We start from the raw sequence: 25509 nt of genomic DNA, 5'->3' as shown, positions 1-25509 counted from the left end.
CATGCTCAATCGTAAGAACAGTGAACTCTGCTCATGCTGAATAAGAACAGTGAACTCTGCACATGCTGAACAGTAAGAACAGTGTGCTAGACAGTAAGAACACTGAATTATGCACATGCTGGACAGTAAGGGATGTTGATCTGGACATGTTGTACTGTTACTATGCAGCTAGGATTTACTTAGAAGACATGAAAACCAACTGTTATGCATTTTGGAACATTACCATTTTTGTAATTTTCTATCTTTTAATCGATAAAGAAATACCGAGAGGGGCGCCGGTCTTCGGGGCCAATCTGATGTTGAGCGAGGGAGAGAGGTCTCTATTTATGTGTGTGTATGTAAAGTCCAGGTGTTAATTGAAGCAACTGAGTCATAGACCGATTGCAACAGACCTTCTCACGAAGGGTCTTCCAGCAAAGCGGTTTGCTCATTGCCGACAGATAATGAGAGTTGAATAGATATATGTATTTCAGCTTTGTACATACCTAGACTTAGTTGATTCTCTTCTCCTCTTAAGCCACACTACCTTTAGGAGGGAGGTTGTTGGGAATAAAGGCCCTCATGCCTTTAAATATGCTCGGGTATGAACACACCCTTAGCACTTGTACTTACACATATATATCTATCTAAAAACCTAAAGTGGTACACTCATCATTGTACCTACAAACGTGCTCACTCTCTGCTCTGCCTCTCTCACTCTCTCTGTCTCTCTGCGACTAAGGAACACCCACTGTCTCGATCTTCATGCCTAACCCGTCACTACAGTGCATTCAAAGAATGAAGAGGAGCACAGCACTTGGCAATAGTGTTTGCAAAGCTAGAAAGTACAGATTGGTAATTAATGATAAAAATAGTACATTCTTTTTGCATGAGATTCACTTCTTGGGGCACATTGTATTTCTTCATTGTGGGCATATGGACCCTACAAAGGTTGAAGCTATATGTACATGGCCACAATTGCAGAATGTAAATGAGGTTGCGGTTTCTTGGGACTGTTTTTTTATTATAGACAATACATTTGGCACTTTGCTGAAATTGCTTCTTCACTTCCTGATTTGCAAAAGAAGAATGTTCCTTTTACATGAACAGCAGTTGAAATTTCAACATTTGAGAAGTTAAAGGAAAAGATGACTTCCAATCCAATGTTGGCATTGCCAGACCTGAGAAAGTATTTAATAGTGAAATATGATGCATGTGATAACAGCATTGGGGATGTTTCAATGCAAGATGGACGCATGTGGCCTATGAGAGTCGTATTCTCCAATGTGCAGAAAAAAATTTGCAGGTTTATAAGAAAGAATTACTTGCCGTAATTCATGTTCTGTCTACATGTAAACACTATCTTCTAAGGGCGGATTAATGTCAGACTAATCTACAGACTTACCATAGAGTCTATGATAGACTCATCTTATCCTATAAAAGAAGTGGCTAAAGCACATGAAAATTTCCCATTTACCTTGAAGGAGACATCCATGTGAATCTGGAGAATCAATAGTGAACTAAGTACAAGTAACCCCCAATAGATTATGTTAGCACAAGACTACTAACATGGAATGGACATATTGCAATCTGCAATGGCTCTCTAAACATTATCTTCCAGGGTGGTATTATGGCATAAAATAAATCCCACATGAGCATACTGGAGACCCATGTAATCAATGCCAAAAGATGGCATGAATCTGCTTTACCCGTGAGAAAGGATAGTAACTACCACTAACAATGCATCAGTTTTTAAGTCCTCATATATATGGAGTCTTATAAAGACCACTGCACTCAACATCAGCATGGCCAAGAATACTGCACCTATTATCACTAAAACTCGCTTAGAGGTGAGCTCTTCCAATAGCAAAATCTGCCAACAATTTCTCTTTCATGACTGTACTGATACAAACAATGTTAGGAAGGTGAGGGTATAATCTGGTTGAGACTCCTGCACCCAATAAATCATGTGCACATGACACCAAACATACCACCAATTTCAAGGCTCAAATTATTATGAAATCTGACATCCAAGCTCTTGCAACAATATTAAGTTGATTCTACTTTCTTATTGGCATATTCAGTTAAAACTGAAGCTATTTAAATACAGGGACTTCAACCAAAGAAGACTGTCAAAAACTATGAGCTCGCAATGGCAAACATATTTCAAAACAGAAGTCAATGTCAGCAAGCCTGATTTTGCTTACCGTAAGCATGTGCGATCTGTTGTGTGGTTCTGAAGCAAGCTGCTATTATAACACACATGATCATTAAGAACCAGTTAACCACAGGGATATAAATTTGCCCCATGAAACGCTTTGAGGTATGAATTATCTTGACTCTTGGAAAGCAGTCTAATGCCAATGCCATTCTGATCACAGAGAATGTTGTCAAGATCATTGACCGACTTGCAATTAGTGCGGCAGAAATGGCCAACACAAACATAGGCCAGAATAAGGTCGCTGCAGGGGGGAGGCGGGGGGGGAGGATCCAAAGAAAACAAAAATAAAAGGGAAATTTGAGAATAAATTCATGGTGCACAGATCAAGCACAATTGGCATTTACAAGGATATGGATTACTGTCAAAAATGAAAACTTACCTGGGATGGAGTTGTAAAATGCATGACTCGTACCAAGAGGATTTCTCAGCAGATATGCAGCTTGGCCCATGTAGGATAGCAAAAGACAAGGGTATACTATAGTTGCAAATGCAATCTGCAATTCAGTGTCAAGAACTTGTTATTGTTAAAGACAATCAATACCCACAAGTATTTTAAGTTTCATTCAAAGAATACTAGCTTTAAACATTCAACTGCTTCTTTGAAGCAAAATTGACAGGCATATACACTCTAAGCGAGGTGGTTTTGTATAACAAATTAGATTTTAGTTATACGTATTTGTAGATTCTGCAGGTATGGATGGAAACGAGACAACTTGACATCCAGCACCTAAACCTCCCATTTTTTGATGACAGACCACCCATATATTAATAATGTTAATGCAGATGCAGATGACAGCTTGAGATCTCTAAGTCTTTCAATGTTCAGGTAAATCATGTTCGAGAAGCTGCGAACTATGCGTATGAAGATATCATTTGTTTGAAGCAGTGTGCTCTGAACTCATTAGCCAACTTACTCCTCCAATAACAGCTGGCAGGCCAGTTACTTCGAATGCATAGAAAACCTCTCCCTGTCCAAACTTCTGGCCTATACATCTCAGGAAATTTTCATTGGACAGTCTCCCACTTGTTGAGGATGGAGATCATACACCTTCACTACATGTACGTGTGTGTGAGTGCACACGAAGAAATGCAGAAATCTAGTACTGATTTTGAGTAAACAAGCTCAAAATGCAGAATCAGGATAGATGTCTCCCATTTGTGAAAAGCATAGCAGCCAGAAACGTTTACAAACAAAACATCAAAAATGTGTAAGAAACTCAAGTTTTTTATCTAGGGATTTTTAACAGTTTTAACTAGGGAAAGAGATTTTAAACCTCTATGGAACTCTCTCTTAAAGTTTAAACAAAGAAAGACCAATTGAGCTTGAGTGATAATACATGAGAGTCAATTGAGAATAATATGTTACATATCCATGATTCATTATTAACTTATGTCAAAGTTAGTCTTTGGACAAGCTATACTATGGTTCAGACTTGAAACATTATCATTCATACATATCACAAAGAGAAAATTGAAATAAACGTGTAAAAAGTCCACATACAATATGGATTAAGTCAAGTTGCAATATCATGATTCTCATTCCAAAACAAACTGATAAAATGTCAAAATCCAAAATGAATCATAATATATCATAAATAACTCATAAATGAGGCTCAAGTCATATAATAATCAACTCTCAAGACAAGAATAGATACTAGATTGACAGAGTGCAATAACAAAATCCCAAAAAAGTAACTCTCTCATCCAAAATCTTGAGTCCACACAAGTCATTACTCATCATCATTATCATGTTTAACATTGCCCAGCAGTTTTTGTCAAAAACCACCCAAAAAAAAAAAAAAAAAAAAAACTCACATCTTTTACTATCAAAAACGTTTCTTACTTTAAGAAACATTTCGTAAGTTTCAAACTCAAAGAAATGTGTTTCTTTGAGTTTGGCCTTACCCAACAGTTTTTGTCAAAAACCACCCCAAAAAAATAAAAAACTCACATCTTTTACAGTAAAAAACGTTTCTTACTTTAAGAAACATTTCATAAGTCTCAAACTCAAAGAAAGAAATGTGTTTCTCTGCTGCTACGATGGAAAGCATGAGTTATTGAAGTTATTTAATGACCCATGAACCCATTTCCACTCCAAGGTCTGTTTAGAAGTCAAGCTTGAAAATGCTTCAGGAATTCAGAAAGTTGTGAAATGACCCCTCAATCTTCAATCAGGAAGATACTCCACTATCACTTGATGGTGATTTTTCAATGTAGCATCTAAGTCTTAGCAAGCCAGATCCATTCCCCACGTTGCATAATAGTTGGACTCTCTTGGATAATATAAAAGAAATTTCCCCATTTTCCCCTCAAGCAGCCACAAACAATGTTGTGACCCTAGCCCCTTAGAGTTATACTCTCCACAGCCTTATCCTGGATCTCAACCTTTCCCTGTCCTTTGTCATGTTCAAGCACTTTCTCCTGTGGTTTTGATTAGATGGTTGTTCAATGTTTATAGCCAAAAATATTTAGACCATTTAGTCCTCATTGACAAAATTCCTTAAGCCATATACACAAACAAAAATTCCTTAAGCCATATACACAAACACAGATTATGTCTGCCCGAAGGCTAAGACAAACTTTTACAAATCTATTTATGTTTGCAGCATTGTTCTATCAATTGCTGAAACTTTGAATTAGAATTCCACGCACATGCCACAGCCAAGAAAAAATATGTACCTGCACTGACTTCACAGGAAAATTGCCAAGGTCTGCAAACATCGCTTCCCCTCCTGCAAAATAGCACAAAACTATATAGAGCTTTCATACATAAGTGCAAGACAAGTAAACCATTTCATGGACAGTGAGCTACAATTTAGTAATACCGCAGTGACACGAAGTACCAATGTCACCCATTTGCTTTGGTAAGGGCCACTTGTTTTAAGTGAGTGCAGTCAGTAGAATACAATATTAGTATGACCGTTATATTCATTCAAACATAGGACACTAGCCCCACAGAGCAAACATGCTTGCAGCATACAGACTATGAACCAGTAGCCTCAGATATGCTTAGACTACTCTATGAGATAACTTAGCGCAAGAATGTCTAGCATCATTGAAAAGCATGCAGTAAAACCTAGAAAGAGGTGCATGTGATGTGCAGCTAACAACAGGCTGGCAGGATTTCCAAGCCAGGGTTTGGTCTGCTCTTACATGAGTGTCCTTTACAAGTATAAAAACATAGATAGGGGGGGATGTGGTCTAGGCAGATTTTCTCAAGGGCAAATCAAAAACCCAAGGAGGTCATGCATAAGAGCCTGGAGAAGCTTTGGTACTACTACAGTCATGTAGCCCAAGTGGTTCAAATTCCTCATATCGGGAGTGTGCCTTCATCCAATATATGTTTCTTGCTGGTTGTGGTCCAGCTTTGTTGTGTTTTCCTATACTTGCTTGTTTTAAGATCCTCCAGGTTTCTCAATGTCACATGGCTTCAAAGCCACTACTTAAAGGAATATGATTCTAGGAAAAAAAATTAGTGAGACTATTCCATGATTTTTCCTGTTACAGCCAGCTACATATTGTGTGGCTATGGTCCAAATTTACTGAATTTTATAGTGTTTGCTTGTTTACAGATCTTCCAGGTTATCAAAGCCAATTGGGTCCCGACTGGAATAGGGATTGATGTCACTTTGAGTCAAGTGGCTAATAGGGAGAAGGATAGAGCAAGGAAGCCAAAGAGATCTGCTTGGTGAAATAAGGTAAAAGAGTGGATGCTGTCACATGTACAAGGGTTTGCACTTGGAAGCCGCCCATTCAGGTTTTGACCATCCAAGCACCCAAACAGTAAAACACAATGCTGTGCAAAGGAAATGCGAATTGGGACATGCATGCAGTGGGTTTTCATTTAACCAGCACCCTCAATCGGGTTTTCACTTACTCAAGAGCCCTTATATAAAGAATATGAATAGTATAGACTGAGACAGATGTCAAAGCCAATGACAAATGCAAGGCAAACAGAACCCTAAATGTACTAAAAGAAAAATCCCTTCCTCACCATCAAGTCAATGCCAAAGCCAGAAGGGAGTCAAGAACCCCCTTTCCCCATCATGTCAATGCTGTAGGAAGAGGAGGAGCATGCACCATATCTCTAACATTGCAAGGATACCCCATTCCTCACTGGGCTGGAGAGTCGGAGACCTAGGATTTCAACACTCCTTGATGGCTCCATGATCTCTACCATGAGGTGTTAAGCTACTGCAAATTTTAGCCTAATGTTAACCTCAAACTATAGGCTAATTTCTTCGGCCCTTATACGACCCCGAACCCAAAATTCTAGAGAATTCATTAAAAAGATGACATTCAAGAATTTTGGTAGGATAATTTGTTAGCAGAGTACATATCCTAGGTGCCAAAGTGTTTATACTTGGTGCCGGAACCTCCAACCAAATTGCATCTCATTTTCGTGTTAGGTGCTTTAAATGTGGCTGACTAATATTTTTGCCACATTAAATGCTGGCCAACCACAGTTGCCAGGCGTTTCCAAAACAGGAGGTGTGAAACGGGTTTCCAAAGTTTCACTCGAGTTTGCTAAAATGTAAGAAACGAGTTTCTTTCAAGATAAGAATTTCTGAAATTTTATATACATGTAAATATACTTCATGTCTCATGGGCCAGAACAAAACATATATTGAATATGATTCAACATTGTAAACAAAATCTAAGTGAACAGTCAACAAATCAACAATTTACAAAATGCATACATAGCACATCATATTCCATGATTCATTATCCAAATTCCAGATTTATTGTATATGTAAGAAGCATAATACAATAGATCTGCTCAAATATACAAACTACAATTAATGTCAAAAAAATAAACTATTATCAATGTCAAAATAGCAATAACAGTCCATGTCTCTATTGGACATCAAAAAGAATCCACAGACCATTTAACACGTGACATGTCACATGAATCATAAAAGCTGCTAATAAACATGTCCAAACTTCAAACGACAATAAAAGTCTAGTCAACAAATTGGAGTTGGGACCAAATGCAAACATAACAGCACGTTCTTCCACCAATCATGTATGTCATCACCAAAAAGCATGAAAAAGCACCAATTTTAGATATAGGTAAGAAGGCTACTTTTAATAGGCCATAGAGAATTATTAAATCCAACTCAAAAAAGACATTAATGATCTTTTTAAAAATGGACCAATTGGAAATTCGTGACCACAAAGATCAATTTGGATGTTTCCTATGTTTCTAAAATGTCTTCCCATCTCCTACAGTTCCTACACATAGAAAACATGTTTCTTGGCAACTATGTGGCCGACTACATAATTTGATGCATTTATTTCTTCCTATTTATAGGCTGCTCCCTCCTCACACATTCATTCATCAAATACAAGCACACTACTTCTGTTGGAGAGGGGTAGACTCCACTCTATTGACTATCTTCAGCCCTATAGAGTTGAAGCAGATGCAGAGAGAGAGAGAGAGCAGGCACATTAATCGAGGTGCTCAATAGTACTGAACTGTGAGAGAGTGAGAGTGAGTCGACGGATAGGTGTGTACCAGTGTGGTACACAAAGAATAAAAGAATGTATTTATACTTAGGGTACATTACACTTACACCCGCTAGGGTAAGTTCTCGTATGTGAAGTAATATATGCACGGGAGATACATGGGAAAGCGTAAAGGGCCTTTACACCCAACAATCTCCCACTTAAAGGTCCTAAGCGAACCTTTAACCAACTCCCACAAGCCTAATGCAATGCTCATGTTGAGCCTTTGCAAGACTTTTAGTGAGAACGTCTACAGGGTTATCCTGTGATTTGACCTTGATCAAGGTGACTAGACCATCATCCAGAACCTGTCTGATAAAATAATACCGAACATCAATATGTTTGGTACATGCATGAAACATGGCATTCTTAGCCAGGCATACAGCGCTCTAGCTATCACATCCAAGTATAAGTGTTTTGGTGGGCAGCCCAAAATCCTTGACCAAACGACCAAGCCAAACTGCTTCTTTTGAAGCTTCAGTGGCTGAAATATATTCAGCCACTATTCAGCCTAAGTGGTAGAGAGTGCTACTATTTTTTGCAATCTAGAGCACCAAGAAACCACCCCACTAGTCAAGGTAAAGATGTACCCGCTAGTAGACTTGCGAGTATCCAAGTCACATGCCATGTTTGCATCACAATACCCCTACAGATCTAATGTACCCTTGCCATTGCAAATACATTTTCTTTGTGTGCCCTTAAGGTACCGCAAGATACATTTCACTGCTTCCCAATGTGCTTTGCTAGGATTTGACATGAACCTCCTTACAACTCCCATGGCATAAGCCATGTCAGGTATAGTGGCAACCATAGCATACATGAGTGAACCACAAGCTGAAGCATAAGGAACACCCTTCATAGAACTGGCTGCCTTATCATCTTTTGGGCAATCTGCTTTGCTAAGCTTAAGATAAGGTGAAAAAGGTACACCAAGAGGCTTAGCATCACTCATAGAAAAGCGATCAAGTACTTTGCTGATGTACTTTTCTCTTGCTAATGTACTTTTCTTGTGAGAGAAAATAGAGCTATTGCTCTCTATCTCGTGTTACACACATGCCCAAAATATGTTCAGCTGCACCCAAATCCTTCATGGAAAAGGCTGAATTCAGTTGTCTTGTCAATGCATTAATCTGGCTTTTATTCTTACCAACAATAAGCATATCATCCACATAAAGCACAAGTATAATAAGGCTTCCATCGTCAGACTTCTTAATATATAAGCAGTGATCTGCACTACTCCTTTTAAATCCATGTGAGGGCATAAAGGCATCAAACTTTTTATACCATTGTCTAGGAGCCTGTTTCAAACCATACAAGCTTCTCTTAAGCTTACATACCAAATGCTCCTTCCTTGTATAGCAAAGCCTTTGGGTTGTTTCATGTACAACTCTTCTTCCAGATCACCATGCAGAAATACAGTTCTAACATCCATCTGATCAAGTTCAAGATCCATAGATGCTACAATGGAAAATAATACTCAAAGAGTGGTCATTTTGACAACAGGAGAAAACGCTTCCTGAAAATCAATGCCCTCCTTTTGTGTATAGCACTTAGCCACAAGTCTGGCTTTGTATTTGGGTTTGCCATCCACACATTTGATTTTATAGACCCATTTGTTAGAAATGGTTTTCCTATCCTTGGGCAATGTAACCAAATCCCAAGTATCATTCTGATACAATGATTTCATTTCCTCCTGCATAGCTAGCTCCCACTTTTTCTTTAATTCACATGATAAGGTCTCTTTATACGTAAGAGGCTCACCTTCATCTGTGAGCAAAATGCAGTCCAAAGAAGGATCAAACCTTTCTATAGGTCTTCTAACACGTGTAGACCTTCTTACCCAATGATCTGTGTTATCAGGTGGATCCACATCCAAGGGAATGTCAACGATCTCATTGTTTTGGCTGCTGAACTGCATGTTCAGGTTGCTGTAATACAATTTCAGGCTGCTGTAATTCATTTTCAGCATGCTGATTTTGGTGCTCAAGCTGATGTTCAACTTCCCCTTGCTGCCCATTTTCATCTGGCTCAATAATGATACGTGATTGTCATAATCAGCATCAAAAGGAGCTGAATTTTCAGTGGCTGATGGCTGCTCAAGTAACCAATCATGCTGAAATTTAACTTTCTTTTTGTCTGAGTCATTAGATGTGACATTTTTCAGCAGCTGTGACTCATTAAATACCACATCCCGACTGCGTAGCACCTTTTTCATGCTTGGAACCCAAACTCTATAGCCCATTTCACCTTCATCGCCATAACCTATGAAGATGCCTCTATGAAATTTCATGTCAAGTTTGGTTCCGCTATCAGTAGGTACATGTACATAGCATTCGCAGCCAAAGACCCTAAGTGGTCATATGAAGCAGGTTTGTCAGACCAAACCTCTTCACGGATGCCACTTTCAAGTGCACGATGTGAATATCGGTTGCAAATATGCACCGCACTTTTAAGTGCCTCTTCCCAAAACGATTGCAAAAGATTAGTTGTGGACAGCATGCACTGAATCTTCTCACATAACGTGCGGTTCTAGAATGGTCATCAATAAAAGACACAAAATAACGAAAACCACTATAAGTTTTTATTGACATGTTACATACATCAGAATGGACTAAATCTAAGATACATGCCTTCCTAGAGGCTCCATGAGAGTATGGACTCTTTACATGTTTACCACGAACACAATCATCACTATCAACTCTTCCAAGTGAAGAAAGTGCCTGCAAACCCTTTTTGCTCATGTGTCCAAGACACTTGTGTCATAACTCCATGTGTGATTGTACTTCAGCAATTACAACAAACTTTCTAGGAAGTGCCTTGCAGTAGAGATAATACAGAGTCCCCTTTTTACCACCTCTAGTGACTAGCATAGACCCTTTCTGTATTTTCCACATTCCACCACCAAAAGTAGTGAAGTAACCTTTGCTATCTAGTTGTCCAACAAAAAGCAAGCTCTTCTTAATGCCAGGTACATACCTAATATCATGAAGAATCAATTTCTAACCATTTTCTATAGCCATGTGTATGGTGCCCATTCCTTCAATATCACATGCATGATTGTTGCCAAGTAGATTTTTCCAAGATTACCTTCTGCATAAGTAGAAAAACACTCCAGAGATGGAGTTACATGAAATGAAGCACCGTTGTCAACAATCCACGATTGTAACAAACCATCATGAGCCGACAACAAAGCATCTATTACATTTGTTTTAGTGATATACATATCTTCACTGTCATAGCAAGCGGATCTGAAAATGCAACCAGCAAATCAGCATCTTTATCCTCTTTTATTTCCTCAATAACAACACTAGATACCACATTTGCTTTTTCTGTCTCTTTAGGGGTAGAGTTGCCATCCTTGTCATTCTTTTTGCCTTTTGCATTAGCCTGCTTCTTGTGTTCTTGTTCCCTTTTAAAGTACCTGCAATTGGGCTTTTTATGCCCTTGGCGACCACATTGATAACAAGTTACATCTTGTTGTTTTTTCTTGCTTTTGCTGCTATTTTTGTTTTTATTTGCAGCATTAGATCTTGTTTCAGTTCTTCCTCTTACATAGTAGACTGATCCACTATTTTTCCCACTTGCCATGTACACCATCAAATGTCAAGTTGGGGTTATTGCTCAATGACACAACCAATGCTTCCCATGAATCGAGCAAGGTCATGAGCAAGAAGATAGCCCTCAATTTAGGATCAAAAGCTGGAAAATCTGCATCCTCTAACTGACTCAAAATACTAGTGAAAGCATTCAAATGCTCTAAGACAAGCTTAGACTCATCAAGCTTCAAGTTGACCAACTTTGACATGAGATGTACCTAATTAACAGAAATTGTATTCTCATAAGTAGCCTTGAGTTTCTTCCAAACTACATAGGCAGTATCAAGTCCCTTTATATCAACCAAGATATCATCTGTGCCAACCATTTTAATGTAAGTAATGGCCGTTTTATTCATTTTAGCCCAATCCTCATCTGACAAAGTAATAGGCTTATGTTCTACTAAAGCATCATCACAATCCTTTAGAAAGAGTATACCCTGCATACAATCTTTCCAAAGATCAAAACCATTGCCATCAAATTTACGAATCTCAAAGAGATTCTTTGTGTCAGATGTAGATGCACTACCAACCATCTTTAGCAATACACAATTGCAATAAGGGATTGAATGCTTTCAGCCAATAGTAAGGTTGCTGAATTGTAACAGCAAGTACACACTCTTGTACATCCAAGGTGTCCAAGAAGCATATGTTTAGCTGCAATTTCAGTCTCAAGTATTGATTGAATCAAAACTGATACATTTGCATTAAAGGCATCTCCCACTTCAGTAATACATCACCATAATACCCAAATGCTATATTTACCACTGTTTCACTGCATAATGAGTATTTAGCAATACATATACCAAGAGAAGCTACCCTTTTTCAACATTTGAAGCATTCAAAGCTAAAAAAAAACTCCCACTCAGTAATGAATCTGCTGAAAATTTCACTGTCCGATCTCAAATCGACTAAAAAATTCATCACCAATGTGAAAAGCCCCAAAATTTTTGCAGTGAATTTGCTCCAATTGCATCAATACATTTTCCTAAGCATCAAGTATGGACTAATGTTGCAGAAATTTCACGAATTCTGCAAAAGCCCCAATTTTCAGGGTCCAAGAGTGCACAATTTCCAAGAAATTGGCTCAAACAAGCAAAAATTTTCACTTGCATCTGAAAATCCCCAAAAATTTTGAGACCCGTGCACTCAATGTCTGCAATTTATAGGTCAAGAATCACTAAAACATATGTCGACCGGCACCAAATCAAGGAAAAGCCCTAAATTTTGAGGAGTAGATTTGCACAACTTCGTGTCCTGTGCTTGCTCGCACGAACACCCAGAAGAGAGGAAATAAAATGAATCCAAATTTTCTTGGACCGTTGACCCGTCCCGAACGTCAGTCCATGCAACCGCGTGACCTGAGATCCTGCCTGCACCTGTCGCTTGTAGCAAGCAATCAATCGCGACTATCGCGCTGACCAAGAGCCCCACAGCACGCGTCGCCTTGGTCTTAGTTACGAGCAGGTCCCGACTGACCCCCCCTTTCGACCTATTGCTGGCCCTGTCTGACGTCTGCGCTACTTGCCTACGTGTTGCCTAGACCTGACTACTGTCACAGTCCGATTGCCTACGACTATAGACTGTACTTGTCGACTGCATCTGTTACTTACTCCCACTGACGACGACTACACTATGTACAGTGACTGCCACGTTGTATCATGTAGCTCTGATACCAGTTTGTAGAGTTGAAGCGGAAGCATAGAGAGGGGAGGCACATTAATCGAGGTGCTCAATAGTATTGAACTGTGAGAGAGTGAGAGTGAGTCGACAGATAGGTGTGTACCAGTGTGGTACACAAAGAATAAAAGAATGTATTTATACTTAGGATACAGTACACTTAGGGTGGGTTCACGTGTGTGAAGTAATATATACACGAGAGATACATGGGAGAGCGTAAAGGGCCTTTATACCCAACAAGCCCGTATCTTTATACTACTCTTGAGCCTTAGTATATGGATTCCATTTCCCAAGTCTATTTTCTCTAAGTTCTTTTGTGTTCTTTCTGTTCTTTTCTCTTCACTATTGTTAGAATTTGGTAATTTTGGGTAGTGCCCAATGTATTTTGTGTGGGGTGGACACTTAAAAATTTAAGTGTCAATGTAGTGTGTGTACCTAATGTCTTTAGACATTAAAGTAGTGACACTTGAAACTAGAGTAGGTTAGCCTAACTCTAGTTAGTTGGTGGAAGGCTGGTTAGGTCAATCAATGACCTAAACTAGTGTTGTACTTTCACTCTTTTTTGTTTTTCAATTCAACAAGTACACTCTACTCTCTTGCTGCAGCTCGCTCATTATCACTGTCGTGTTTCTCTCCCCTCCATTGCTGGTCCTATTTTCCCACATTTGATGTTAGAGCAGCTTCTACACACAGATTCCAAACAACCACCGTCAACCGAGGACGAAAAGTCACGACCTGCTCCTTCACCCGCCCAACTACGCCATTGGTCAATGTGCTCTGAACAAAGCCACCCCTGCCACAGCTAACCTGCCTAGTCACTGGCCATGGCCGCTACAGTCGACAACACCTTTCACTTTCACCACTGCCTTTCAGCCCGTTGCCTCTCCTATGCCACTCTCTGAACTAGCTGCCGCCGCCCTGTGCACCACTTGCATTGCTCGTCACAGCACCTTACCTATCACCTTGCTCTATGCCACACAACAAGCACCTGATTGGCTCCCGTGAACCTATGCCTGTGCCTAATAACAAGCACCACCTACTGTCTGCCTGACACCCTGCTTTGCAAACCACTCTCCAATCTGCAACACCACCTAAGCCGCCACGTCCACCTGCCTACAACCAATGGCAACCACCAAGTCACTAAATCCGCCACGAGAGTTTCCACCTAGAGCTCCACCTTCGCACAACAATTGATCCATACCACCCGCACACATTCCAAGGCACCCAAAATTTGGAGATTTCCATCGATTCCGCCTCCAACACACGGATCAACACCTGCCTGCCCAACATTGCAAAATTTTCTTAAAATTTATGCACAAAATTTGGGGCTTTTTGGTGTAGAAGTTCCAACATGCATCCCAAGGCATATTCCAACTACTCCCTATTGACACACATCCCAAGGTGACATTCTGCAAAAATTCAATGTAAAACTTTCTTCAATTTCTTTAAAATTTCAGGAAGAAATTTGGAACTTTTGCTTTGGTGAGCAACGGTATTAAATTGCTGGAATTTGTACTTTTGTGGGCACCCATTACAAGCAGTGCGGTATAGCTATGTACAACAATGCATTGTTATTATTTTTTTACTAAGTGTTGATTTGGGTGACATTGTGCGCACTTTGGCATTTGTGTGACAATTCCATACCTGTTTGATAATCCCGTGGTATTTTTTATACTACCGAGGAGTATACACACCAAACTTCAGCATCGAAGTATTTGGCTGCAAATTTTGATTCATTAGCATGGCACATCAAGGAAATAATGATCAGAGCAACATTCTTGGAGTCCTCACTTAGGAGGACAAACTTCATGGCTTAAACTACCCATTGTGGAGTTTTATGGTCCGCAACCTTCTTGTTACAAAAGGACTTATGAGACTATGTTACAGGTGACTTGCAGCAACCAAGAGGTCTCACACCTCAAACACCTCAACGTCATGCTCGAGGACAGGTGGTTGGTATTGCTGCCACTCCTTCCCCTCCTACGAAGGATCTGAGGAAATGGGATTCGAAGGATGCTCGAGCACTTTCTTTGATAGCATTGTCAGTAGAAAGGGCTATCATTTCACACACTCGGTCTTGTAACACCTCAAAATCAGCATGAGACAAACTTGAGGGTACAGTTATAGCACGGATAAAGACCAGGATCTCCTATCTTCACAAAGAGTTGGCAAATGTAAATATGGATGAGGGTGATAGCATGACGGATCACCTTACTCGTATACAAGAGTGGCATGAGCAACAGCTCAATGTTGTTAAGATTATTCAAGATACTGAATTGGTGAACATTACACTGAACTCCCTTCTAGAGTCATATATTGGTTTCCACACCTCTTTCATGTTGTCATTGGGAGGGGAGGGCAACCCCTCACATTTGTGGAGTTGGAAGGCCTCTTGTTGCAAGAGGAGCAGATACTTTTTATGTGAGATTGCACATTTGGCTCATGATAAAGTTGTTGGTTTTATAATTCATACTATACCCTTGGGTCTTGACTCTTGAGTCTTATTTCAACTCTCTTCTGCACTTACTTTTGACTTGAATCTCCAAGTTTATGTTTTAAGTCCAAACATTAAGCATAGACTTAAAATTATATGGATTTTTTTTCATCGGATGTAGATCCAAGATTTATTAGTCTGATTAGTATTGTACTAGCATCAGACTGTACTAATCGGATGCCATCGAACATGACAACCTTGTCTCTGTCTTTGGACAGTTTTTCCACTTGACCAAATGCTCAGAATAAACGGTCCTACAGGATCGTTTAGTCTCATTGATTTTCCCCTTCACCATGTGAATGACCAAAGAGTGACGCATCCTCTCCACTTGATTCCATATCACCGTGTGAAGACGTGCTTGCTGTAATTCACCACTGAGAACAACTTCAACAAGATTGCAATGATCCCAAGTTGCAATCAAGTGCCATAGTCCCACCAATTCAATGGATTTGATGGTATCTCGTCAATGGAACCATCCAATTAGCCTTTCTTCAATAGATGGGTGGTGATGTTGAGCTAAAAATGCATTACTTTCACTTAAATAGCCCCAAAACATGCTTAATTAAGGAAGAAACCTTGTTTATTTAAAAAGAAATGTGTTCCTAGAGAGTGTATGTATCCCATAAGCACAAATCCACTTGGGGAGGCCCAAACTTTCTATAAATAAGTATGTTGCCCTCCATTCAACCTTAATCTCGTTTTTGCAGATTTCACGTATTCCAACTTACTGCCCACACCCTGAACCCACAGGACATCAGAGACTAAGCTGGCAATTGTTGTCTACAAAAGTCTAGCGCCTATTTCAAGCCTACCACACTCTGTTCAGAGCTCATTTCAACATGCTGACTGCTGCTGCTAACTTGTCCTTCGGTTTTAGCCTTTCTCTCTCTTGCAGCCTGCGTTTTATGTTTTCTCTCTTGCAACCTGCGTTTTTAGTCTTTCTCTCTCCTCACCTGCGTTTTTAGTCTTTCTCTCCCTCATTGCCATCTGCATCAAATCCAACCTTCCTTGGCTGCGTTTACTAGTGTTCAACATCCAGAGGCTATCTTGCTACGATTCGGGATTTGTTCACAGTATAATACTCTCTCTAGCTCATTACCCCTGCCCTGATCCTTGAGATACAGGAGTTCGAGGTATGGTATTCATTCACAACATAGTGTGTTTGCTGCATAAGCATTGTATATTCAACAGTCATATCACTTCATTCATTCTCTGTGTTCATTGTCTCTAAGTTACCCTAACTGTGCTTTATCATACGGTGTTATTTGTATTTGTGTTAGGGTATTTCTTCACATGGTATTAGAGCCGAATTCTCTAAGAGAAACCTAGGCATTGATCTGAAAGCTCTACACAAGAAGCAAGAACAACAGAAGGGTAGATAACTTCAAATACTACTTCCACACCACTTCTTACATCCAAGCTAAATCCATCGAGGTACGAGTTGGAGTGGGTCTCCCAGCTTGATTCACAAGCTCCCGACATGGCCGGACAGACTTATCAGGATAGACATGGCCGAACTACCATAGAGTTCCACGACCTTACGAGATCATTGCATCTGAGTACGATCTCACTTTGATGCATAAAGCCTAGCAGCAGATAGAAGGTAAGTCTAAATTTCACCTTTTAGATTCGATGCATCAATCTACTGACCATGCAGGAAGGGCAGAATCTCCACTTAGGACTCTCCATCCGCAAGTGGAAACTAGCATAGAGTACACTCCATTGCCTTCATACTTATTCTCTCTAGTGCCAGGTATGTCTACCATTTCAAATTCTATTAATGATTAATGATGATTCCCCTTCTCCTATTGGTATGGATGATTTTCATGATGAAGGACATATGCAAAACAATTTCTAGTTTATGAGTAATGAGGAAGACAAATATCTCTTTATGAACTCAAGACCAGGTAAGCACTTGAAACAAGAAACTATGAGTACTCTTTCAAAACGAAGTAGATGCATCTTCATCATCATTATATCAATTTAATGCATTTAATGGACAAAAGGAACCGACATTATTCCCCACACCTACATCTATCACAAATCCATTTAAACTCCCTCCAATCCCACCCTGTTATTCCGCTGCCACATCCTTTCAACCTCCATTAAGTGCACCGCATGTTGCCTCTCATGTAGCATCACATGTGTTTTCATTCACCACATCGGGGGGTTCTTCAAACTTAGACACAACCGTTAGAACCTCATCTCTTCCTCAATCGGCGGTGTTCCACCTTTTTCTCACACACTTTCAGGATCATTGGAACCTGGGTATTCCCCCCAATCTCTCCAGAGTGTGAATCAGTCGATGCCACAGTTTGCCTCCATGGCATTACCTAGTGGACCCTCTGGTCATTATGCTATGTCCCAACCGAAATTCGAATAGGGCTTACATGTCCCAATGTCTCCACCTCAATCAGCATCTTATGGAAACATTCATGTTCCAGTGCCTCCACATCAATCGGCACTCGTTGGACACTCACAGCCTATTTCTGCCTACCCACCACTTCCCCCTCCTCCTCCTTATCACACACCTTCACCACCATCTTATCCTCCACATCCATCTTACCCCACATTCCCGACACCTCATGGTTCTACCTCATCTTCCGCCAAGCATGCATTCAATGACAAGACTCGTTTTAACGGGTCAAACTTTATAACTTGGTCGAACTTGATGAGACATGTCCTTGACTCACAAAACCTATAGAATCTTGTGCAAGGGTTGGAACCTAACCCGATCGCGCACTTGTTCCCAACGAGGCCGTCCACTCATGGAAGGCTAGGAATGCCTTTGCTATTGTAGAGCTGATACGCGGCTTATTATCTAAGTTTCATTCTTAGCTTCAGTATTGACTTGGCGTCAGAGCGATGGACACTCTTGATTAACCACTATGCGGCTCGAGATAGGACCCATTGAATAAATCTTGACCGTGAGCTTCTGAACTTCAAAATGTCTGACCGAGATGACTTGAAAATCAAGTTGCCTAAGTATCGTCATCTCCTTGCCGTATTCTCCACTATAGGGACTCGTAAGTCCTTTGAAGATCAGGTCACATTGTTTCTTAACAAGCTGCCGCGTAAATACTTCAATTTTGTGCAACAAGTGGTTTCTCTATCCAATTAACCCACATTCTATGAATTTGAATGTCAGCTATTGCGTTATGCACAACTATTCGATCAGTTTCATATGAATAATCTCTCAAAATGGCTCTTGTTGCTCATTCTCAGAAGGGGTAGCAAGGAAAGGGTAAACCAAATAAAACTTCAAATCAAAATCAAAATCAAGCAAGGAAATAACAAGGAAACTCCCAGTCTCAACTCAAACCCGAGTGGCATAATATACCTAAGAAGAATAGGTATTCTCAACATTGTCAAAAGGCTGGCCATTTTGACGAGGAGTGTCGATCAAAGGCAAGAGGCACAGTACCAAAATCCAAGTCACAGACCCCCACCCCTCAGTCGGGTAACCCCCCTCAAGGGAGGCAGAGTGATGGCAAGGGGTAGTGGAAAGGTCAAACCCACACTGCCATTGGTCAGCCATCTCAATCAACAACAATCTCAGCTCCAAAGGGCTTGTCTAACTAGTCTGCAAAGGCCTACATCATCTCGGTAGAGACATCCGGTGTAAGTCTTATCCACATCTATGAGTTGCCTCCCAGCAAGGTTACTATAAAGACCCACTCATCACAGCCAAGCACATCAGCACCTGTTTGGATTGTGAACAGTGGAGCTACATATCACAAGACTCCTATAGAGAGGACATCTTCCATACCCGAGCCCCTGCAGCCGGCTGGGCAGACCCATGTAGGAAATTACTCCTCAGTCAAGATCCAGGCTCAAGGTTGCGTCAGTTTTGCCACCGACAAGGATTTGGATCTTGCTTCGATGAACAATGTATACTATGTCTCTCAACTTGGGGTAAACTTGTTATCTGTTCAGCAGCTTTGCTGGTTGGGGCGAGCACTTTTATTTACAGCAACCACAATCAAGGTCCTTGACTCTCAAACTAATTTAGTGATTGCTTGCGGTGAGGCACAGCCTAATGGCCTACACCACATGACCCATTTTCTTACCAAGCTAACAGCCAAGGGCTCCATGTGTCATAGCTTCCAGGCATTAGCCACTCGACAGCCTATGAACAATGAGCGTCTTTGGCATTTCCGCCTAGGGCATCTTGGCTATGACTCTCTTTATGAGTTGTCTCACCGTGAGATGGTTGAGGGCCTTCCTTGCTTGAAGCTAGCTCGATATGTCTGTAGAGCATGTCAGCTCGAAAAGCAGCACCGTACCCCATTTTCTCAACAGTCTACACATAGAGCTGAGATGCCTCTTAGATTGATTCATGTTGATCTTTGTGAGCCCACATCCATTGCTGCCTTGAACGGCATGTTGTACTTCTTTTTGATAGTGGATAATCATTCGAGATACTTATGGATATACTTCCTTAAGCATAAGTTTAATGCTTTCACATATTTCTCTACTTGGGTGCTGTTGGGGTGGTTCATAACCAGACGGGTCGTAGTGTTGGTTACATGAGGAGTGATAGCAGTGGTGAGTTCATCTCCCACGAGTTTTTTGAGTTTCTACAACAGCATGGCATCTCTCGCCAACTAACCTCTACCAACTCTCCCTCTCAGAATGGAATCGTAGTGCATTGGAACAGGACAGTCATGGAAATGGCACGCTCTATGCTGGTCGCAACAAAGCTCCCTGAGCGCCTTTGGGTTGAGGCTGCTAATACTACGATGTACATCCTCAACCGGTGCTTGACTGTGGCTCTTCCTTAGAAGATCCCGTACGAGGCATTCTTTGGCTCTTGGCCTATCATAACCCACTTCAGAGTCTTCAGGTATCGTATATACACACACACGCCTGATGATAAAATAGGAAAACTTCTTTGGTTAATTCTACTAGACCAGACTTAGCTTACTCAATCACTATTTCACAACACCTAGGATGTCACATTGGATTGCATGTCTTCATGTGTTGCATTATTTACGGTGTGCTTATTCTTATGGCCTCACTTATGGTTCTAGTTTATGTTTACAAGGATACACTGATTCTGATTGGGCGAGAGATCTTGACACCCGATGTTGCCATGGCGACTATCTCTTCACGTTGAGCACGGCTCCCATTTCTTGGTCCAGCCGTAAGCAAGACACGGTGGCAGCTTCCACGGCCAAGGCTAAGTATAGGGCTCTCTTCAATGGCACCACTGAGGCAATCTACCTAAGAACTGGTGGCGGCGCTTCACTTCCCTTGTGACTCTCCCACCATTGTCTACTGCGACAACCAGCGTGCCATTGCCATTGCGGGCAATCCGATCATCACACCACAGACGCGGCATGTGAAAGTCCCCTTCCACTTTTCCAAAGAGCAAGTCGAGCTAGGCACTATTCGCCTAGAGTTTGTGCATTCATCAAACAATTTAGCAAACATTTTGATCAAAGCGATCAACCGGCCGATTCTTCAGTACCTTCTACCCAATATCGTCTTGGGTACACCCTCCCCTACTTCTTTAGATTGACACGGAGAGGGTGTTTCCCTTCTAGTTTGAGAGGGGACGGCTACTTCTCTTGATAGTAACAGTGATGATGATTTTTTTTACAACTAAAATGTGGCTGATTATATTACTCAAAAAAATTGATTACAACGGAGCGTTCATGCTCAACAGACTAGCTGGAGCTAATGAAAGTCACAAATACATCATGTATACAAGCCTCTCAAGGCAGTCAGGGGGGATGGGGGTGAGAAGCCATGGAGGGGGGGTGTATCGCCATCTGGGGTTGTCTGCCTGCATCATGAAAAACATGTCCTGGCCGCCCTAGGTGCGCATGAAATGACATCGAAGCTCCTAACAACCCCTGGACTCGCCCTACACCTAATCCCATCGGCCGCAGAGGGAGTGGATGATGGAGGTCTAAAGCTCTGCTACTAATGTCGCATGTACTGAAAGTCTCTCTCTGCCGAAAGCCTCCTGATACCACGCCTTCTAGATATGCCAACCAGTAGGACTCCCTATGATCTCCCATACCTCAGAGCGGTCTGTTGTGGGCTCTAGTACCTGGCGAATGGGTAGAGCCTCCATACCGACCACTGCACATGACCCTGCCTCGATGATGAATATCGTGTCTTGCATCCCGACGTCATACAAAAGGTGACGGCCTTGGATGACCACCTGCCAATAGAAAGCTCCCCATGAGATTCATCCAAGGTTGGGTGCTATACGGCGAAGAATGCGGCATGCTCCTCTCCACACAAGCTACGCCGCCTCACATGACCAAAGGCAATGCTTTGGGGTTTCCAAAGGCTGCTATGTGCAACGCTTCCAATCTCCCTCCTTCTACATCTGGGCAAGCCACCTTCCCACCGCCAAGCTTCCATATACCACTAGCTATAAAAAATACGATACCCTCCTCGGCCTCCATCTATCCCATAGGCAACACCAAAAGGTCTGTCAGAAAGGCTCTGTGATGCAGTGCTCCGCCCAGTGCCTGCTACATAACGGTGACCAATCCATATCCTTCTACATCAGTACATGTCTGCCAATCCTGGCGGTGTACTCTGAGAAGCTAGGTGGCTTCTTGGCGACCGCAGTGGCTCGCCATAGCCACTCTCTCAGATCCCATCCCAGCTCATCAAGTGGCCTACTCTCCCAAATCCAGAGGTGCCACTCCCTGAGCTCCTACCAGAAGACAAAAGGATCCAACCCCCATGTCTTCTCCTGAAGGCCAACCACCCAGATCCTCTTCCATGAAAAAACAACTATCTCCTCATCCTGCTGCCCTCTATCAAGAGCCAGACACCCCCCCTCCTGTACGGTGAACAAGGTCCCAGGTGGAACGCCGCCCACTCTACCTACCACCTATAGGGGGATGCCTGCTAGTGAAAACCTAGCGGCCCATACCTCCCCGGGCTCTATCGGCTCTCATATCGGGGGAACAAGCCACTCCTAGGGTATCGATGCGTCTATCTCCCTTCTCCTCAACTCCTCCTAAAGACCCTCCTATAATAGAACCTTCTAGGTCTGCCCTCCTAGTGTGAGGCCACAGACGACTAGCTTGCCCAAGTGGACCATACTTTGATACTTTGGGTCTATGATTCCAAGCCCTCCCTCTGACCGATGCCGTATGATGATCACCCACGCCACCTTGGCCTTGGAATCCCTGGAACCATCTGACATAGACCAAAGGAAGTTCCGCACTAGGCAGTGAAGCTACACTACGCAAGATGAGGAGAAGCACCAACACGAGGCGATGTACCAAGCCGTCGCTAGCAGGACCTGGTTAACCACCAGGGCTTGGCCGACTAGTGAGAGGCGAGCCGTGCTCCAGTAGGTCAACTTCCTCCAAATAGAATCGAGCACTGGAAGAATTGCTAGGCGGGAGTGATGTCAAGTCCCACCTGGAACCCTGGGTACCGAACAGTCTACCCTCTGCTCACCCATCTAAATTCCAAGTGGACGCCCCACTCCGTGCTAGAGTACGGGTCTATGAGAAAACCAACCGACTTTCGCCAGTTGATTTTTGCTCCTGCTGCAAAACAGAACACCTCAAGAGCTAGCCTCACTCTCTCCAGCATCAACTCATCGTCCTCTATGTAGAGTGATGTATCATCTGCATACTCTGAGTCTAACAACTCAGTCTCCTCTCTCACTAAAAGTCGGAGGCCGCATAATCCGCTCACACGTGACCTGAGGAAGTGAGACATCACCTCTGCAAAGAGTAAGAACAAGTACGGGGCCAAAGTGCAGCCTTGTCGGACCTCTCTCTCCACCCAAAACTCCTCCCCTCGCCTACCACCTATGAGAACCCTATTGGTGGCCGATCTATAAAGTGAGGAGACCCCACGAATCCAAGCCTGGGGAAAACCCAACCTCACCATGGTGCCCTCCAGAAAATCCCAGTCCACCCTGTCATAAGCTTTCTCGAAATCCAAGAGTAGTACGGCCAGTTTCTGCCCACTGTGCTGAACCCACTCTGTCGCCTCAAAAAAGGTAAATACATTGTCTAGGATGCTCCTATCCTGGACAAAGCCTGTCTGTGTGTCATGGATGATGTAGTGACAGTGATGATACTTACAGTTTTTAGACATTCATTCATTCATTCATTTATTCTTTTATAATGCACTTATAGACATTTATAACTTCATCCACCCTGTCAGCATGACATGATTGTAAAAGGGCACTTGGGCAAGTGAACAATTCCCCTGCGAGGACATTGTCCAAGTGGCACCGTTGCGTTGCATCTAGTGAGCATGATATCTTACATCTCCCTTTGCATTACCCCGTGCATTGCCATTCTATTCATGTAAATATGCATCTGTTCGCATTTATCCCTTTTCAGTCTTTTGGAGTGGTTGACTCTAGATCCACCATATTCGTGGCATTGCACATGGCAGTTTCCAAGCCACTTCTCCCTAGCTTGCTTGTTTGCTTGCTTTGCTTGTATTGCTTGCTTCACATCTTTGCTATATTTATGTCACCCACACCTTAACCATTTTCCTTTTTCATGGACACCCAGTAATGGTAGAGATAGTATACCTGTTTTGAGAAGGTCTTAGGTCCAACCATCTCTTATCACTCTCCCCTTTAGGGCATGGATACTCAATAGGACGAAAACTGATTTAAAACCCTCACTTAATGTTAAATCTATCAGGACTACAAAGCCCTCTCAAAACAAAAAAGTCCATAGGTAATTCCATCCGCCATTGCAAGACTTGGTAGGCCATTAAGCAGTCGGCGTACACCCTTTGTCCGATACCCTTGCCTCTCTAGGGTGATCACTAGGGCTCCATTGGTAAGATAACCATCGCCTCAGTATTCTTAGTAGGCCACTTGGTAGCTAACGCACACCCTTTGTCCGATGCTCTGGTCCTTTGGGGTGGAATGCCTTGGGCTAAAAAAAAAATTTAAAAATGAAAAAAAATAGGCTTGACTGACCTACTTTTCGTGGCACCATTGTTGAGCTTAAGAGAAGATATTGAGCTAAAAATGCATTAGCTTCACTTAAACAACCCCAAAACATACTTAATTAAGGAAAAAACCTTGTTTATTTAAAAAGAAATGCATTCCTAAAGAGCGTATCCTATAAGCACAAACCCACTTGGAAGGGCCCAAACTTTCTATAAATAGGTATGCTACCCTCCATTCAGCCTTAATCTCGTTTTTGTGAATCTCAAGTATTTTAGCTTGCTGCCCACACCCTGAACGCGGAGGACATCACAGTCCAAGCTGGCCATTGCTGCCTACAACAGTCTGGCGTCTGTTTCCAACCTACCACATACTATTCGGATCACATTTCAGCGTGCTTTCTATTGCTGCTGATTTTTCTTGCGTTTTTAGTCTCTCTCTCCTACAGCCTGTGTTTGCTATTTTTCCTCTCTTGGAGCCTGCGTTTTTAGTCTTTCTCTCTCTTGCATTGCCATCTACAGCAGATACCGACCTTCCTTGGCTGCGTTTGTTGGTGTTCGACATCGAAAGGCTGCCTTGCTACACTTCGGGATTCATTTGGAGTACGACACATACTCTAGCTCATTACCCCTACCCTGATCCTTGAGATACAGGAGTTCAAGGTACAGTATTCATTCACTACATAGTGTGTTTACTGCATGAGCATTGTATATTCAATAGTCATATCACTTTATTCATTCTCTATGTTCATTGTCTCTAAGTTGCCCTAACCCTAACCGTGTTCTTCTATCAATTTGTGCTTTGTCTTACGATGTTATTTGTGTTTTTGTGTTAGGGTCTTTCTTCACAAGTGATTCCCTAATTACAACTAAATTACAGCACTAAGCATTTATTGCAAAACTAAACATACAAATTTACCTACTAATCTTTGAACAATTTACACCCAATCGACCCCAAAATTGTTGCCTCTTTCGGTATTTCCTTAGCTTTTGTTAAAGGAGAAATTGAATTACAATGGGATTCTCCCAATCCCCCTTGGTAATCCAAACTCCCCTTGTTGTCCAAAGTGACCAACAAGTCTTCAATCTAATTTGCCCCTTGATTTGGAAAATCAATTGGCTTTCAC

The 25509-nt window shown here is 41.9% G+C and overlaps 1 protein-coding gene across 3 annotated transcripts in view; it reads right to left on the bottom strand.

Moving 5' to 3' along the window:
- LOC148026964 (putative potassium transporter 12) overlaps window positions 1-25509 on the bottom strand; it is a 74335-nt gene that overhangs the window by 23246 nt on the left and 25580 nt on the right. For all 3 annotated transcript variants that reach the window (XM_087691516.1, XM_087691517.1, XM_087691518.1), the window contains 3 exons: window positions 4880-4932; window positions 2580-2694; window positions 2187-2441 (listed from right to left, as the gene is read on the bottom strand). In XM_087691516.1, the coding sequence (XP_087547642.1) occupies window positions 2187-2441; window positions 2580-2694; window positions 4880-4932 (423 nt within the window). The remainder of the gene's footprint in view (window positions 1-2186; window positions 2442-2579; window positions 2695-4879; window positions 4933-25509) is intronic.

The sequence above is a fragment of the Lygodium microphyllum genome, chromosome 13, assembly GCF_053477565.2.
Source record: "Lygodium microphyllum isolate KBCC chromosome 13, Lygodium_microphyllum_v1.1.10, whole genome shotgun sequence".
Taxonomy (NCBI): domain Eukaryota; kingdom Viridiplantae; phylum Streptophyta; class Polypodiopsida; order Schizaeales; family Lygodiaceae; genus Lygodium; species Lygodium microphyllum.
The sequence above is the reverse complement of the archived record's forward strand: the minus strand, read 5'-3'. Positions and strand labels throughout refer to the sequence as shown.